Consider the following 19,260-nt stretch of genomic DNA (forward strand, 5'->3'; position numbering starts at 1 on the left):
TAAGGATTTTATCCGCAGATCGGATAAGGCTCAGAGCAAAAGGCTGACCTTTTATGCTGTATACTGAATAATTCAAGGTCATGACCCCGAAGACCACACCCCTAGAAACGCAGCATGTGACCCTGACAACGATACACAAAATGGCTTCTCTAACAGGAAAAGACTGCAAAACCTCCATCATCTGCCTAAATCATAAAAGTCAAAGTCAAAGCGAACTTTAATGTCATCTCAACCATATACAAGTATACAGATAGATGAAATTGTGAAGCTCAGGGTCCACAGTGTAACAACATAAAGTGCAAATAAAAAATAAAAAATTAAAATTAAAACACAAACAAGGCAAGACATTGTGCAAAGACAAGACAAAAAAGTAGCAGCAATATTGACGTGTAGTAAGCAACATGAACATTGATGCAATGTATGGTATTGTGCAATCTAGATACATAAATATAGCCAACAATGTAGCAAACTAATATATATTCAGCCCTCGGTATCTGCGGGTTCCGACAGCTTTAACCAACCATGGATCGAAAATATTTGATAAAAAAAAAAAATTCCAGAAAGTTCCAAAAAAGCACAACAATTTGCAGCACAACAAGCCCAACATGAATGAAGTGATGTGTCGGCATATTCTGCCGTAGCCTGTCGTCATTTCACAGGTCCACTCTTTGTTTGTCTTACGTCTCGTTCATCCGCTACTTGTGTTGTGTGCAACTCTTTGCTTCTGGGGGGAAAAAAAAAAAACGGCATCTGAAAAAGCAATTAAGTGGTCAAAGGAATCCCTCAGAGGCTAAGAGGAAGTGTAAAGTGCTAACTCTCGACACGAAAATACAAATCAAATGGCATGTCGATTACAGATGTGGGCCGTCAGGTTGGTAAGAATGAACCGACAAAGCAGAAAGAAGCTGAAATTGCGGAAATGTTAATGCTGCACCTACAACAGCAAAAGGTCCCTAAACATTACGGTATAGCAACGATTTGTTATATACAGGGGGTCCTCGGGTTACAACGTCTCGACATACGACGTTTCAAGTTTACAATGTTCACTCCCATAAAAACGTAAAAAAATTGAGACGTGAGTGTTCAGCTTACGGCGTTAGCATCATACTTACAGACTACGTGTGCGAACTAGTTTGGTTGCGCGCAGAGGAAGAATACGCAGTAACGCGGCGTATGAGTGAGGGAGTTGGCGAACTAGTTTGGTTGTGCGCGGCACAAGTGTTCTGTTTGTGTTGCTTTGTTTGCCGACATTTTGGCCCTTATCATGGCTCCTAAACGAAAGTCAGAGTCTTCAGATGGTAGTGCTTCGAAGAAGAGGAAAGCCATCACGATGGAAGTGAAATTAGACATTGTAAAGCGATCAGAAGGAATAAACGTAAGGAATTTTTTTTACACTCATTTTTTCTGTTACTACAGTATAGTGTACAGTACAGTATATTTATGTCCTTTTCCTTTTTCTGTGGCTTAGTTGTGTTTTTACGTTCTAGATTATGATTATGCAAATGTGTTAGGATAAGTAAGTGAGTTAGGCTAGGGTGTGTTTCGACTTACACCAAAATTCAGGTTACATCACTGTTGTAGGAACGGAACTGTGTCATAACCCGAGGATCCCCTGTAGAGCATTTACTATGTCTTAGGTATCATAGGTAATCTGAAGATGATTTAAAGTATAAGGAAGGTTGTGTGTAGGTTATATGCCATGACTACGTCATTCTATATAAGGGACTTGAGCATTCATGGATTTTGGTATCCACGGGGAGGCCTGGAACCAATCCCCCACAGATACCGATTGACGTCTCTATACCATGATTGTGAAGAAATAACTTCGACAAGAAAAGCACCGAATTTATCTTTTAATTAGAAAGGAAGTAGACATCGAGATCTGGACAGTCCCCAAGAAATGTAAGTCGAATCATTTTTAAACAATCCACCCACTGAATTTCATACTGTATATCTGCTTCTACCCTGAAATTCATTTCCGCTAGTCTCTTTAAGGAGATCTATACATCCTCCATATGCGCTGCATCCAAAGCACACGTACACTAAAATGGCAAATCTCTCACATCCCAAGTATTAGTGCTTCACTCGTTTCATTCAAGCATGCACGGCCAATTGAAGCAAATAAAAATAAAAAAAAAAACAAAGTGAACTTACATTCTGTTTTCCCACGATATTATCAAAAGGAAGCTCAGGGCTCCAAGATCCTTCCGTGAAGGTGGTACTGCTGTTTCTTCTGTCCGTGGAGCTTATCGACTCCTTCATGATGTCTTCTGGCAGAGTGAGCAGGCTGTCCTCCGGTTGCTTTATCAGGTATGTTTCAATATTGTGCTTCCTCAGAAATTCATTTCTTTCTTTTCCGTGGCCCTCCTCTACTTCGTAGTCTCCATTTAAACAGTCCAGAGCAGCTTTGGAAATGTGGATTCTCCTAAATATAAAAAAATACAAAAATAGCAACTGGGAGAACTATTTCAGTACTGGAAGTTTACCTGAAGTTAAATAGGACTGGTGAGAAAAGGTAGTCAGTTGCACCAGGGTTAAATCTTTGTCATTTCAAAAGGTCTCTTCGTCGTCAGTGGTGTCACTAGGGTTGGTGTCACCCAGTGCAGTAGCCAAGGTTGGATTATGACCCCCACTGGCCCCTGGGTGACTTCATGAGCAGAGTTAGTCATACTTGATATACTGGACACGTGGCCCATTAATGCTGCATGAAAATTCTAATTATTAATGTTGCATGGACACTCGACTGTTGTAACGAGTGGCCCCCTTGGTGACTTCAGCCCAGAGACACTTGATCATTACATATAGTCAGGGGAAAGGGTGTTCCCCTTGGTGATTTCAACCATTCAGAAATTGTATAAACGGTCAATTTGGTGTCACGCCCTCAGATGATGTCACCCAGCGCCAGTGTTGTGCATGAACTAGTTCAAAAGAGGCGCGTCCACTGAACAATCTAATTTTTCTAAGAACGGTGAGCTTAACGTAACATATTTGCAAATGAAGAACTTGAACATGAGCAGGTTCAGTTTTATGTGACATTCTGGATCTGGTTTAGGTCCAGATTAATACATTTTGCCTTATCCTGCAATGTAGGGGTGGAGCTGAATCCAAATACGATATTCGGATAAGCACAAATAGTGGATTTTTACAAATATTAATTTCGTATGAATTTTTTTGCTATTTTTTTTTTTTTGTTCTTTATTTCGTCTTATACGATTTCTCGTATTAGAAATTTGTTAGTTTTCGCATACCCCTTGGGGTCAGAGCGCAGGGTCAGCCATTGTACAGCGCCCCTGGAGCAATTACAGGTTAAGGGTCTTGCTCAAGGGCCCAGCAGAGTAGGATCTCTTTTGGCAGTGACGGGGATTCGAACCGGCAACCTTCAGGATACCAGCGCAGATCCTTAGCCTCAGAGCCACCACTCCACCCCTATTTATTTGTGTTCAGAAGATATAATGTAAAATCAAATAGACGCTGTCTGCCTGCTTGTGCTTAACCTGACACAAGTGTGTGGTGAAGCTCCACTTTAGCTTTTAGGAAAACGTTGTACTTCACGAGTCCACTTTATATTTTTCCCTATTGGATGTGCAATATGTGACGCAAATTTTGACTGGCAGCGTGATAAGTTAGTTCAAATACACGCTGGTTCCACAGTCACCATTTGTGTCACACGGGTGGAAATAGAACGGTAATTCATATGTATACTTGCGTCTATTTAATTTCTTTTTTGACCGGGAGGATATTAGCATATATGGTTATACGTGTTTATTTGCTGGGTATAACTCAATAAAGTGTATTTAAATAAACAAGTCTTCATAATTATTGTAGTTTATTCAAGAACACTATAAAAGCTGTGAAGTGGATGCTATATAGTGCCCGACCCAGCACAGATTGACACTGAGGCATGTGTAAAAACACAGGACTTTTATTTTACTTCACCTGTGGGGCACGTCTTCCCCGTGAACCCCACAGGCAATACATAGTCCCACAAGCACTTAACCCAACACAACTCAATCCTTCCTTCCTTCCTCTGGCACCACCACTCCTCCCAGGCAACCTCGACCTCTTCCTCCCGATTCTGGCCCTGAGTGGTGATTGCCGGTCTTTTTTATAACCCACCCGGAAGTGCTCCAGGTGCTTGATCACCTGTTACTGATTGCACTTCCGGGCGGGGCTGTTGAGGTGTCCAAGCTGGCTCCGGGATCCATGTAGCACCCCCTGGCGGCCACCCCAGATCCCCACAGGGTTGTGGAGAACTCCATCTCCCATGGAACCCTGCAGGAAACTGAGGCACCATCGTCAGCCAGGGAGGCTGCCACCAAGCGTCCCAGGGGAGGTATTGAGGAGCCCATGGCTGCTCCCCCGGAACATAAGTAGAAAGGGCGTCTCGGCCGGGCATGGGACCTGGTCGCCCTCCACATAGCCTAATATAAGGCATGCAAAATTGGAAAAAGTAAACTCATGGGTCATTCATTCTCACTCCTTAAAAAATACAAAATAAACTGAACATGAACTAATTCAAAATTGAAATGATGAACTGAATTTTGAACGAATCCTTGTGAGGTGTGAACTTGCACAACATTGCCCGGTGTGATCCGCACCTCCCTAGTGATGACTAAACACAACAAGCCCATTCAAAAAACTGCAACCCGTGCAACCATAAGTTGTCAAAGTGGGTTAGGAAATAAATGGATGGAGGTTCTTGTCGGATATGCAGAAGTGGTGTGATTTTGGCACAATAGTAGAAACTGGTGGAAACTGTGGACACTGAGTGGAGTTTGCACACTAGTTGTGTTAATGAACAGCCAGCATGGGTTCAGACGAGGAGGTTTGTTTTACTAATATTTACATTTTTTTGCTTAGCAGATGCTTTTATCCAAATTAACTTACAAAATCGACAACACAATCGAGCAAACATCACTCACGGAACAGGACAAGGTTACAAAATTGGCCATCAGAAGTGTGGAGCTCAGAATAAAAATACAGCTTCATTAGAATTCCTTGATAATAAATGCGATTACCTAATATCACTTAACAGACCAAAAGAATATTCAAACACCTCTTATACACATCGAGGGGGGTCAACAGTTCGAATGGAGGTGGTGGGCAGCTCATTCAACCAGGTAGGAGCAACACATGAAAAGAGTCTGGATTCAGATTTGATACCACACAGAGATGGCATCACCAGATACCCTTCATCAGCAGACTTGAGAGGTCATGAAGCATCAGAGGACTTCCCAAGTGTCTCCTTATATATACTGTACCCATTCTAGTGGGGACACAAAACAACCCAAAGACTCCCTAGCAGTTTTACTATATTGGTGAACTGGCAGAGGCGTCAGCTAAGTGGGCCTTATTTTGTCTGAGACGGACGTGTAGTCAGGCACAGCTATGGCACAAACTGAGCGGGACAGGCAGGAATCTGTCTCAGGCAAACGTACGGCAGCTTGTGTGAACGTAAAACATGCATGTAACACACAGATGAGTTTGTCTGCTTGGGTTGAATGAGAAGTGAGGTGCAGGGAAGCACCGAAAAAATGTAAAAGTCCATGCATGAGATATCTCACCAAGTGCAAGTCACACTTGTATAAGCTTCTACATCTTCTGTAGAATTCACGCTAACTCCCATGGCCACGGTTGAGCATGTGCCTCCACACACACACACGCGTGCACGCACGCATGTGCACAGGTCTTTCATAGTGAGAAGTGAAGTGCATACAATTGCTGAAAAAAATTTTAAAGTGCATATATGCGCCATCTATTGGCTGTGGTTGAGTGTGAGCAGAGCAGACTGCTCCATACACATACACACACACACACGCAGATCTTTCTTTTATATATCTCTATATATATAAAATCCAATGCCAGTCTGTCTGTCTGTCTGCTTTTCACAAAATCACTACTTAACGGATTTAGATTGGGTTTTTATCTATAATTTGCTTGAACATTCCTGTAGATTTTGCGACTTCTCTCATTGTGCAGTATTATAAGTATTATAGTTCGCTTGCAGGAGTGATTTATTCGCGCTAATCTGAGACGGAGGCTGTGGGCTGAAGGGAGGGGAAAGCAAGACGTCAGGAGTGGGGAGCCAGGAAGGGCCGTCCTCACTCACGCACCATCCTCTGTTCAAATCACTCTACCTCTCACCATATTTTAGAACGGACTTTGCCTCTGCTTAGCTAGCGATACCTGTTTATTTAATGATTTTTAAAGTTTGTCCTGTTTCACTACTATGCAGGCGAAACCCCAAGGGACGGCTAGTGTCTAATAAATTTGTAAACCCGTAATGACCCCTACAACATCAATACAACTCTTCACTGTTGTGGCAGTTTCATTCCTTGTTTAACTTCATCCTATATTGACTGTAGACAGTACTCAAGAAATACAGTTATGGCGAACCCTGCTATTACAGAGAACCAAATTAAACATTTATATTTGTTGTTTTGACTGCTTACCCGGGTATCCCCCCTGATTCTAATTTATTTGCAATGTCCACATCCCAGGACCAGACATCGAACTGCCATTTTCGTAGTCCCAGAACTCCACACAGTACAGATCCTGAATGGATTCCTATTCGCATGTCAACGTCATGCTTCGTCCGTGATCGTACATATCTGTGAAAACAAGTAACAACAAAAGAAAAAAAAAAGATCAACAAGTGTAATATGGTGACAAGCCAGAGCAGGAATTGCAGGTGATGGAGATACAACAGGACCCAGGGTAGGATATATTAAAATTACGTAGGCACAAAAAGAGTTGTATGCAGTTTTTCACTCAAACATTGAGATTTTAAAGAAAACCTGATGGAGGGGGCATTTGCATGTCAATTCGGTCCCATTCATACACGGCATTTTGGAGAAACTGAAATATGATAACCCCATTAATCAAGTAGGGAAATGCAGCCAAACCAGCTAAAATGACGACTCACGTGTATAATGATCCAAACCACCAAGCCGTTATTATAATATGAGTTGATGTGATTACACCTCAAAAGTGATGAATATGACACACAGACTGTGTTTGAGTTCCCTTTAAGGAGGGCCAATGCTGTGTATTTGCACTGAAGTACTTTTTTGATTTTTCATCAGTTTATATGACTGACAGGTGAGGAATATCTCAGCCAAGCTTCACTCTATCATGCCTGTTGTGCTGGGATCCATTAATCAACCGACGAGGCGTTACATCCAGTTTTCATATCGTGTGGGTGCACATACATAAAACATAACAGGTTTTTGCCAACATAAAAAGTCAATTTGCAGCCGTGTCCAGCTTTCCTAACATAATCGGAGCAATAAATGTCACTCATATTGCAATAAGGGAACCTAGCGAGAATGAAGTTGCTTTTGTTAACCGTCAGCAGTGACATTCCATTAACTCACAAGTCTATGCGGTGGTGTGCTGGGGAAGATTTTAGGAGGACCAGGCCCCTCATGGACCGCGTGATCATCAGAGGGAGTGCAGCTGGATGATAAACTGGACTGGACTGCCAATACTGATGCTCTGTGCAAGAGAGGACAGAGTCGACTATACTTCCTTAGAAGGCTGGCGTCCTCCAACATCTACAATAAGATGCTGCAGATGTTCTATCAGACAGTTGTGGCAAGTGCCCTCTTCTACGCGGTGGTGTGCTAGGGAGGCAGCATTAAGAAGAAGGACGCCTCACGCCTGGACAAACTGGTGAGGAAGGCAGGCTCTATTGTGGGAACGGAGCTGGACAGTTTGACATCCATGGCAGAGCGACGGGCGCTGAGCAGACTCCTGTCAATCATGGAGAATCCATTGCATCCACTAAACAGGATCATCTCCACACAGAGAAGCAGCTTCAGCGACAGACTGCTGTCACCGTCCTGCTCCACTGACAGACTGAGGAGATCATTCCTCCACCACACTATGCGACTCTTTAATTCCACCGGGGAGGTAAACGTTAACATTATACAAAGTTATTGTCTGTCTGTATACCTGCATTGTTATCACTCTTTAATTTAATTATCAGTATGCTGCTGCTGGAGTATGTGAATTTCCCCTTGGGATTAATAAAGTAGGGTGGCACGGTGGCGCAGTGGGTAGCGCTGCTGCCTTGCAGTTGGGAGACCTGGGGACCCGGGTTCGCTTCCCGGGTCCTCCCTGCATGGAGTTTGCATGTTCTCCCCGTGTCTGCGTGGGTTTCCTCCGGGCGCTCCGGTTTCCTCCCACAGTCCAAAGACATGCAGGTTAGGTGGATTGGCGATTCTAAATTGGCCCTAGTGTGTGCTTGGTGTGTGGGTGTGTTTGTGTGTGTCCTGTGGTGGGTTGGCACCCTGCCCGGGATTGGTTCCCTGCCTTGTGCCCTGTGTTGGCTGGGATTGGCTCCAGCAGACCCCCGTGACCCTGTGTTCGGATTCAGCGGGTTGGAAAATGGATGGATGGATGGATTAATAAAGTATCTATCTATCTATCTATCTATCTATCTATCTATCTATCTATCTATCTATCTATCTATCTATCTATCTATCTATCTATCTATCTATCTATCTATCTATCTATCTATCTATCTATCTATCTATCTATCTATCTATCTGTGATGTCACGATGAGACCAACAAATGTCATTTCTCAGTGCCCCGGGTCAATCTGTAATTCATTTATTTTGAGGCAAAGTAGTTTTGTCAGACATGACGGTGCTGTACATGATGGCTGGTTTATTGGTAAGGTAACCGGCTGAACCCTCAGTGTTTCATATGGCCTGTGCTATTCACTGTGTAACAGCAATCATGTTATTACGTGTGCCAGGTGATACTGGCGCTAGCACCTTATGCCTTTGCTTACCCCCCAAGAACGAAACGAAAGAAAAAGAGAGATGCTGTAATGCCTCACACATGATTTTGTGCTATCAGTTGTGGAGCATGACGAGATACTCTTGAATGCGGGTGACGATGGGCTCAGAAAATGTTGTCACCTAAAACTAAACAAAATGGCATCAGAATGAGAGAAAATATTTTCAACAGCATTAAATAAATGCTGAACGTATAAAACAACCAAAATTTGGAATCTTAAAAATCTTAAAATTCTTAAAAAGGATGTCTAAATAGCAGAATATTTCTAAGAGAAGTCTATTAAAAAATCAAGAACAAAGCAAAATCCTAATACAGTAGAACCTCTGGTCACTGAACGTTTCCGAACACGTACAAATCGGGTTACGATCAAAAAGTTCGGCAAACTTTTGCGTCTGTTCACGACCACATGTTCTGGTGGCAAACAAAAACACTGGTGGCCAGTTTCCTTTCCGGTTTCCACACGTGTTCAGTCTCTCCCTGTACATCGTTCTCGATCAGATGTGTGTCCATTCGCTGTGAACTCTTTGTGCTCTATTTCGTGCGCTTCTGCATTAATTTTGCAATTAACCATGGCCTCTAAGCAAGTAAAGTGTGGTAGTGTTGGTGAGAAGAAAGGTTCAAAGAAAACTGAAATCCAATTAAACAAAGAAATCATTGAAAAGTATTTGCATGGCATTCATGTTACTGATTTTGCTGCTGAGTACAAGAAGTCGAAATCTACTAGGAATCTATTGGTTTCTAAATTGAAATCTTCTTTCGTGGAGCCGCACTCTCCCTCAAAACTGTAACCTCCTCTCCACCCAGTTTCCTCTTCACTTCCTTCACGCCAGAACTCGACTCATGCAAGGTTAGTTTTCTTGGTTGTTTATGGTTAGTTTTTGTATAAATTAAGGAATTTTCAAACTTTAATTTTTTTTTCCCTGTGCTTAAAATTCATAAAAGACGTGTTTACAGCGAGCAGTTCGTAAGGGTGTAGCGCGAACTCTTGCAATGTTAGCTTTCTCTGTTGTTCGAGGTTTTCTCAGTGTTATTCTACTATTACATTGTGCATTCTATGGTATAATTAACTATTTTTGTGCTTGAAAATCTTAAAGAAAATATTTACATATAATTCATATGGCAGTATTTCTCAACCTTTTCATAACAGTTTTAATCGCACCCCCTAACGTTTTTTTGAAACCCTAATAAAATTTATTCCTATATTTTTTGCTGCCGGTACACCGCTACAAGTTTAAAATTTCCCTATGAATAGCGAAATTATGCCACATATGGAAACATTTGCGCCCCCTTTTTTGTTACTTCCTAGGGGGGCCTGCCCCACAGTTTGAGAACCGCTGTCGTATGGGCTGGAATGGATTAATTGTATTTACATACCATCTTATGGGGAAATTACGTTCAGGTCGTGACCAAATCGGGTCACGTCCAGAGTTCTGGAACGAATTACGGCTGTGACCAGAGATACCACTGTACTCCTAAAGCATGTCTCACCTTGGCTGCCATTGATGACTTTGAAGCAGTGAAACTATAAAAGATGGCAGAAGGCACATTGGCTTATCCCCTCATTGGATCGATGGGATATTAAAAAGTTTATTTGGACAAAGTCTTGTGACAGAAAAATTTTAAAGCGGTTATGTTTTAGCCACGGTTCCTTCCCTGGCTTATGGAATGTTATATTCCTCTTCCTTGCCTTTTGGTGCTGAGGTGACACCCGCTGCATGGCTTCACTTGGGTCACAATCCGGGTGGTTTGTCACGTGGTGGGTGTAGCGACATGTTGTAATCAGCGCATATCCCAACCTTCTCCTCCTCCTTCTTGCTTTTTCCTTCATTTTTCAGTCTGAATTATTTATAATGATTATTTCTGTTATTATTATTCTGTTCATTTTTTAATTTAGTTACTATGTTATGAATTGGTTTCTACTCCTACTTTTTTCTCTCTCTTTTAAGGACGAATTTCAGATGGGTGTTTTGGGGATATACATTTCTATTCTGACATTTATTTTTGATTTTGATGTTAAGTTGCATTTATTATTTTAATGCAGTTTGGAGGCCATTTTGTTTCTTAAATAGTTTTATTTCACCCGCATCTCCCGAACATCATAGAAACTTTGTCTCATCCCGGGGTCGCTTACACTAATCCAAGCTAATGTAATGTCAGCAAACTGATGAGAATTTGAGAGACAACCAGGAAACAGACATCTAGACTGAAAACAGTCAGAACTTGGAGACCAAAAATACAGTGCGTCAAAGCCAAAGCGAAAGATAAAGTATGTAGTTAAATATAACGTGAGCCAAAGTCAAAGGAATGTTTAAAACAAAGAGAGAGCGTAACAAGTGTTTTAAAAAAATAGGTTGGTTATCCACAGTTCGAGTAAGAAAACGATCTCTTGGCCTACAATTTAATCCATTGTGTCATTCTAAGGTTGCGACCTCTGAGGACACAACCCTAATAACACAGGCTGCTGCCCTAAAGATGGGAAGCCCAAAAACAATGATGGCCACGAAATACAAAATGGTGGCCAAACCAACAACAACATTTATTTTTATAGCACATTTTTATTCACATACTCTTCTAGATTTATATATTTAAGCAAGTCAAGCAATTTATTTTTCTGTGAAGCTGTGAATATTGATACTTGCCACTGGATTTTCTGGTCTATGATTCTCTTGCTTTGTCTACAGATTTGATTTCTGGATGATATATTGGGATTTTGCTAATTTACGATTGCCTTTTAGGCAACTTCTTTTTGCCTCTTTTTCTCTGAAGTAACATCTCTGGCATTTTTCTATCTTTGTTAATAAATCCTTCTTTTGTAAAGATCATTTTTGATGCCCTTTTGTTCGCAAGCTGAGGTTTACGGTCACCCTCCTACTTCTGGAGCTCTTTTGAAATATTTTTGTAGGCTTCAATCCCTTTTGGGCATACAGGGCAGGCCAGTGAAGCTGGGATTAAACCCCACTGGGGGTGAGACCTTTCCAATCAAGCAAAGGAGGCCAGGACAGTAAAGCATTTTAGCTTAGAGGCCTAACATTCCTTATTCATCATGTTTGTATTTCCTGACCAGAACAATGGCAATCGAAAGACCTGTCTTACAGCAAATAATGAAAAAGGAATCATCTTCTTTAATAAAATCCCTTTGTGCGTCCAGGTGTCCGTGTGTGTGTGTCTTCTGGTGAAGTATGCATGCGCGGGGCTTCTGGTGAAGTGCGATGCGATGTGCGATATTACTGGCAGAGAAAGTTAGAGGCGTTTTACGGAAATACAAACCAGTATTACTGCGAGAGGAAATTAAAGGTACACAATACAGTGACGCATATTACAGCCACATACAAGCCAGTATTACTGTCAGAGAAAATTAAAAGCATATTACCGACGCGCACACCTGTATTACTGCCAGAGAAAATTAAAGGTATATTACGGACGTACAAGCCAGCAGACGTACAAGACAGTATTACTGTCACAGAAAATTAAAGACACACAATACATGGCGGCAGCCCACGAAGAACGGTCAGCTCAGCAAGTAAACATCAACAAAAGAAAGGCTGAAAGAAAGAAAAATACGACCAACAAAAAGAATGAGGTCAAAGTCCCTTGCCACTTAATATAGACTGTTACTACTAATGTTTATTCACTACTGTTCTAGCGCCCGTTATTGTAACGGGCTAAATGACTAGTCATAAATAATCCAGAGTGAAAAAGACAAGGAAAAGGAATGTAAACATTAACTAGGGAAGGAATCCTGGCTAAAGCATAACATAATATTTTTTTCTGATATTTTTACTATGATTTTTAGACAGTCCTTTTATTTTGATGAACATTTTTTTGGTTATGACCTGTTTCAGATAAAAAAATAACCTTCCACTTCTACTCAGTTGTTATTTCTAGTTCATACTTTCCTCAGACATGGGAATATCATGGTTATAACACTGGTTTCACCTAATCTGTGCTGATCCTCCTTGTTCTTTTTCTTGTTAAAAGACCATTTTTAAGTGCATTTGTATATAATTCACAAAGCACCTGTTGTTAAAGGCCATGTCTGTCTGTCTGTCCGCATGAAACAACTCGGCTTCCCATGGACAAATTTTTTTGAGATGTGGCACAATTATTCTTCAAAGTTTGTTGGGAAAGTTCAATTTTCATTGCGATTTCCAAAACAGGTCACGCTTTACAAAGTTTAAAAAAATTTAAATTTTCCATTGAAAGGTACTGGCAAATTTGTGAACTTGTCCATCCTTAAAATGGAGAAACATTCGGTGCAACTTCAGCTACAAAAAGGACATAGCAGCACTAGAAAAGGTCCAGAGAAGAGCGACTAGGCTGATTCCAGGGCTACAGGGGATGATTTATGAGGAAAGATTAAAAGAGCTGAGCATTTACAGTTTAAGCAAAAGTAGATTAAGAGGAGACCTGACTGAAGTGTTTAAAATTATGAAGGGAATTAGTCCAGTGGATCAAGACAGTAGCTTTAAAATGAGTTCAACAAGAACACAGGGACACAGTAGGAAACTTGTTAAGGGGAAATTTCGCACAAATATTAGGAAGTTTTACTTTACAGAAAGAACGATAGACACTTGGAATAAGCGACCAAGTAGTGTGGTAGACAGTAAGACTTTGGGGACTTTCAAAACTCGACTTGATGTTTTTTTGGAAGAAATAAGTGGATAGGACTGGCGAGCTTTGTTGGGCTGAATGGCCTATTCTCGTCTAGAGTGTTCGAATGTTCTAAAAACTAGGATCAAGTCCACTGTTTCTAGATCACCTTGAGAGTGGTTACTTGAACTTGTATGTTTTGTGGATTTTCATCTTTTACTCGCCTGAAAGCTGCTTGGATGCCAAATGCAGGTGAGTCAAATGCCAAGCAGAGTGCACGGGAGCAAAAAGCTGACTGAGCAGCGCCCTCTTCTGGTGCTTTAGGGAAGTTAACTAATAGCGGACAAAAAAAGGTCACTATGTAATGTTGTCTTATAATTCATGGAATTGTATTCTGATAGCGGTAATACTTTTGAATATGCCTCATTGTTACACAATCTATTTAATAAACAAAAATGCTCCAACTTTCATATCAGTTAACTTAGTCGCTGAACGCACTTGAATGTTACTCCATGACACCATCGTCTAACTTGTTGCATTTTGAGCCACACTGGTTACCAATGTGAATATTGTCTTGAGAAAGTCATTTCGAATCATTAGCTAGATAAGAACATTTAAGTTTATGCGTTAAGACAGAGCCTTAATTTTTAGGATTCTTTTCAAAGCATATCTCACACAAAGCACTCAGCAATGAGATGGGACGCTTAATCAAAACGCCTTCCTTCATCTTTTTGAGTGTCTTGCTGACAAGGCTTGTTGTTTGGTTGCAGTTTGCTGTAAGGGCCACATGCCTTCTTAATTAAGGTTCATCGACTTTTGTGATGGACTTTTCTCATTTTGAAGTACATAAATAAAACATCATTCTCTGAGACACAGTACAGAATATTAGCAGGCAAAGCTATGCTGGAGATGCTCATTGGTTTTAACAGGTGATGGTGTACGCAACATTTTATTAAGGCTTATGTTGTAGAAATGACACAGTGCCTGCAAAAAGTCTTCAGACTCCTTTACTTTTTACACATTTTGTTGCAGCCTTGTGCTAAAATTATTTCAATTATTTTTTTTCCCTCATCAAATGACATTTGAGAGACGTGAAGAGAGCAAACCAAATGAACATCTTCTTTAACAGGTTTGACCACCCTAACCCACTCTCACTCTCACCTCGGAGTACTGCACCCTCCACACATCCTTCTGCTGATACCAGCATAGGAAAGACATCCCCACCCATAATTATAACAGCGCAAGTGAGCAAAGAGCTGAGGAGACTTCGTGCCAGCAAAGCAGCGTGTCCAGATGGAGTATCGCCACAACTGCTGAAGGTCTGTGCATCGGAGCTGGGGGGTCCTCTACAGTGCATCTTCAACCTGAGCCTGGAACAGGGGAGAGTCCCGAGGCTTTGGAAAACATCTTGTATCACCCCAGTCCCAAAGGTATCACGTCCTAGTGAGCTGAATGACTTCCGGCCTGTTGCTCTGATGTCGCATGTGATGAAGACTATGGAGCGGCTGCTGCTTCACCACCTGAGGCCACAGGTCTGCCACGCCCTCGACCCTCTGAAGTTCACATACCAGGAGAAGGTGGGAGTGGAGGATGCCATCATCTACATGCTACACCAATCCCTCTCCCACTTGGACAGAGGCAGTGGTGCTGTAAGAATTACAGTATGTTTCTGGACTTCTCTAGCACCTTCAACACCATCCAACCTCTGCTCCTTAGGGACAAGCTGACAGAGATGGGAGTAGATTCATACCTGGTGGCATGGATCGTGGACTATCTTACAGACAGACCTCAGTATGTGCGTCTTGGGAACTGCAGGTCTGACATTGTGGTCAGCAGCACAGGAGTGCCACAGGGGACTGTACTTTCTCCGGTCCTGTTCAGCCTATATACATCAGACTTCTAATACAACTCAGAGTCCTGCCACGTGCAAAAGTTCGCTGACGACACTGCTATCATGGGCTGCATCAGGAGTGGGCCCGAGGAGTATAGGGACCTAATCAATGACTTTGTTAAATGGTGTGACTCAAACCACTTACACCTGAACACCAGCAAAACCAAGGAGCTGGTGGTGGATTTTAGGAGGCCCAGGCCCCTCATGGACCCCGTCATCATCAGAGGTGACTGTGTGCAGATGGTGCAGACCTTTTAATACCTGGGAGTACAGCTGGATGATAAACTAGACTGGACTGCCAATACTGATGCTCTGTGTAAGAAAGGACAGAGCCGACTATACTTCCTTAGAAGGCTGGCGTCCTTCAACATCTGCAATAAGATGCTGCAGATGTTCTATCAGACGGTTGTAGCGAGTGCCCTCTTCTACGCGGCGGTGTGCTGGGGAGGCAGCATTAAGAAGAAGAACGCCTCACTCCTGGACAAACTGGTGAGGAAGGCAGGCTCTATTGTTGGCATGGAGCTGGACAGTTTGACAACCGTGGCAGAGCGACGGGCGCTCAGCAGGCTCCTGTTAATCATGGAGAATCCACTGCATCCACTAAATAGTATCATCTTCAGACAGAAGAGCAGCTTCAGTGACAGACTGCTGTCACCGTCCTGCTCCACTGACAGACTGAGGAGATCGTTCCTCCCCCAAACTATGCGACTCTTCAATTCCACCCGGGGGGGGTAAACGTTAACATTATACAAAGTTATTGTCTGTTTTTACCTGCGTTATTATCAATCTTTAATTTAATATTGTTTTTTGTATCAGTATGCTGCTTGGGATTAATAAAGTATCTATCTATCTATCTATCTATCTATCTATCTATCTATCTATCTATCTATCTATCTATCTATCTATCTATCTATCTATCTATCTATCTATCTATCTATCTATCTATCTATCTATCTATTATATAGTGCCTTTCCTATCTATCTATCTATCTATCTATCTATCTATCTATCTATCTATCTATCTATCTATCTATCTATCTATCTATCTATCTATCTATCTATCTATCTATCTATCTATCTATTATATAGTGCCTTTCCTATCTATCTATCTATCTATCTATCTATCTATCTATCTATCTATCTATCTATCTATCTATCTATCTATCTATCTATCTATCTATCTATCTATCTATCTATCTATTATATAGTGCCTTTCCTATCTATCTATCTATCTATCTATCTATCTATCTATCTATCTATCTATCTATCTATCTATCTATCTATCTATCTATCTATCTATCTATCTATCTATCTATCTATCTATCTATCTATCTATCTATCTATCTATCTAAACGGTTTGGCATGTTATCATTTCTGTTGCTCAAGAGTAAATCACTGTAATATCCTTTGAAAGCCAATAGAGGAGAAGCTTAACGTGACTCCAACTGAACACTTAAAACTGGAACTCCCCACAGTTCCTATCTAACGTACCTTATAGTTTTGATCATACTGAGCCCCATTTCCACACAACAGTGGGCATGATCTTGCCGTGGCTCAGGAAGTCCAGAAACACAATAGTAGCAGTCGCCCAAGATCTTTATCCTCAAACAATGATGTTCCTAAAATAAAAAGGCAGAAAAAATGATTAGGGAGAAATGTCTTTTCTAATAAACTTTTAAAAGTTTGTCTCCTATAATATCAGCATCTGTTCTTTATATTAAACAGAATGAGCTTTTTTAGCAATGGGGTGGTCAGTAGGCCTTTGAGCTTCACCCTAAAAGAGAAGCCACTAACTGTTTGGAAAAAGTTTAAATGATTTATAATGTAAAGTATCCCAATGTAATTCCGCACCCCCGCTTCTCCTCTGATATCTATCTAAGACTTCCCCCTTTTCCATAGTGGAGACGGGTAGCCACCTACAATCCAGCGTCCTCCTAACACAATCCATAATCCCTCTATACACACGCATAAAAATATAAATTCCAGTATGTTTAAATATTTCAAAAAAGTGTCACACAAAAGTCATTTGACTTTCTTCAGAGATGGCAATGGCAGACTTGTCCATTTTTTGTTGACCAAATTATTGCAATCCCAAATTTATTTGCCAGTTACATCGCCTTTACCTAACGATATTTTTTAAAGAAAATCAAATCTTGATGTCTACATACCCCTTCACTTTCTTCTCAGTTTGATAAGTTGTAGTCTTTTTTCATTTCAATTCATTTTTTCCCACGTCACACTACACTCAATACCCCTGAATGACAAAGTGAACACAGAATTTTAGAAATTGCTGCAAATTTCTTAAAATGATTCAAAACTAAGCAAAATTATTCAGACCATTTACTCAGTACTTAGTGGAAGCCCCTTTTGGCAGCTATTCCAGCCTGAAGTCTTCTTGAGTTGGACGCAACAAGCTCGACATATCTAGATTTGGAGATTTTTGTGCAGATCCTCTCAAGCTCTGTCAGGCAGGATGGAGAGCACCAGTGGCCAGCTACTTTCAGGTCTCTCCAGAGATGTTCAGTTGGGTTCAAGTTTTGGCTCTGACTGTGCCATTCAAGAACATTCTGAGAATTGACCCTAAGCTGCTCCTGTGTTGTCTTTGCTTTGTGATTCGGATCACTGTCCTGGTAGAAGGTGAACCTTAGACCCAATCTGAGGTCCAGAATGCTGGTTTTCATTAAGGATATCTCTGCACTTGGCTCCATTCAGTGATCCCTCATCTCTGTCTTGTCTCCCAGTCTCCAACCCCACAGTTGATGCTGCCACCACCATGCTTCACTATTGTAATGGTATTGTACAGGTGATGAGCGGTACCTAGTTTACTCCAGACATGACGCTAATCTTGGTTTCATCAGACCAGAGAATCTTATTTCTCACAGTCTGAATGTCCTTTTAGGGGCATTTTTGCAAACTCTATGCAGGCCCTCCAATGTGTCTTTTCCCGAGGAGCCACACTATCATAAAGCCCAGATCAGTGGAGTGTTACAGTGATGTTTGTCCTTCTGGAAGTTCTTCCCATCTCCGTACAAGTTATCTGGAGCTCAGCTAGAGAGACCATCAGGTTTTACCAAGGCCTTCCTCCGACATTTGCGGCCAGCTCTCAGAAAAGTCAAAGTTGATCCAAACTTCATACGTTTAAGACCCATGAAGGCCTTTGACATCACGGCTTGGTGTTTGTTTAGCTGTGGGACCTTCCATAGACATGCGTGTGCCTTTCCATGTCCAGTCAATTGAAATGAGCACAATTGGACTCCAGACAGGATGAAGAAACATCTCAGTGATGATCAATAAAATGGGATGCACCTGAGCCAGATTTCAAGTCTCATAAAAAAGGATCTGAATACTTGTGTCAATGGCACCATCGGGTCTTACCAAGGCATTTCTCCGACAATTGCAGCCAGCTTTCGGAACAGTCATGGTTGTTCTAAACTTCTTGCATTTTTGAATTATGAAGGCCAATCATTGCAGAGCTGACTTACCAGCATCATAGACCTTCGGGAAAAGTAATGAGTTGGAGCCCCTACTTTGATAGCAAAACAGAAACATACATAAGCATCAGAAACATCATAGGCTGCTATGCTCCTGGTTATTCCGGCCAGTGCCCATTGTGCCCATATGTTAAGTCAGCCCTGATTGGGAGTCCTAAATTTCCTTCCTTAGATCTGTGCCTCGACACAATCCCGTCATTAAGTTCCACAGGCAATTCCTTTGACATCATGGCTTGTTTTTTGCTCAGCTGCGAGACCTTCCATAGACAAGTGTGGGTCTTTCCTAATTTTGTCTAGTCAATTGAATTGACTGCACGTGGACTCCAAACAAGTTGTAGAAACATCTCAGCGATGATCAATAGAATGGGATGCACCTGAGCCAAATTTCAAGTCTCATAAAAAGGACATGAATACTTGTGTCAATGGCACCATCTCTGACAACTGCAGCCAGCTGTTGGACCTGTCATGGTTGTTCTAAAT

General features: G+C 41.6%; 1 protein-coding gene across 2 annotated transcripts in view; it reads right to left on the bottom strand.

The window, feature by feature from the left end:
* adcy8 (adenylate cyclase 8 (brain)) overlaps window positions 1-19,260 on the bottom strand; it is a 345,854-nt gene that overhangs the window by 195,395 nt on the left and 131,199 nt on the right. For both annotated transcript variants that reach the window (XM_051928959.1, XM_051928960.1), the window contains exons 5-7: window positions 16,781-16,908; window positions 6,453-6,611; window positions 2,155-2,425 (exon numbers count right to left, since the gene is read on the bottom strand). In XM_051928959.1, the coding sequence (XP_051784919.1) occupies window positions 2,155-2,425; window positions 6,453-6,611; window positions 16,781-16,908 (558 nt within the window). The remainder of the gene's footprint in view (window positions 1-2,154; window positions 2,426-6,452; window positions 6,612-16,780; window positions 16,909-19,260) is intronic.

The sequence above is a fragment of the Erpetoichthys calabaricus genome, chromosome 6, assembly GCF_900747795.2.
Source record: "Erpetoichthys calabaricus chromosome 6, fErpCal1.3, whole genome shotgun sequence".
In the NCBI taxonomy this organism is placed as follows: Eukaryota; Metazoa; Chordata; class Cladistia; order Polypteriformes; family Polypteridae; genus Erpetoichthys; species Erpetoichthys calabaricus.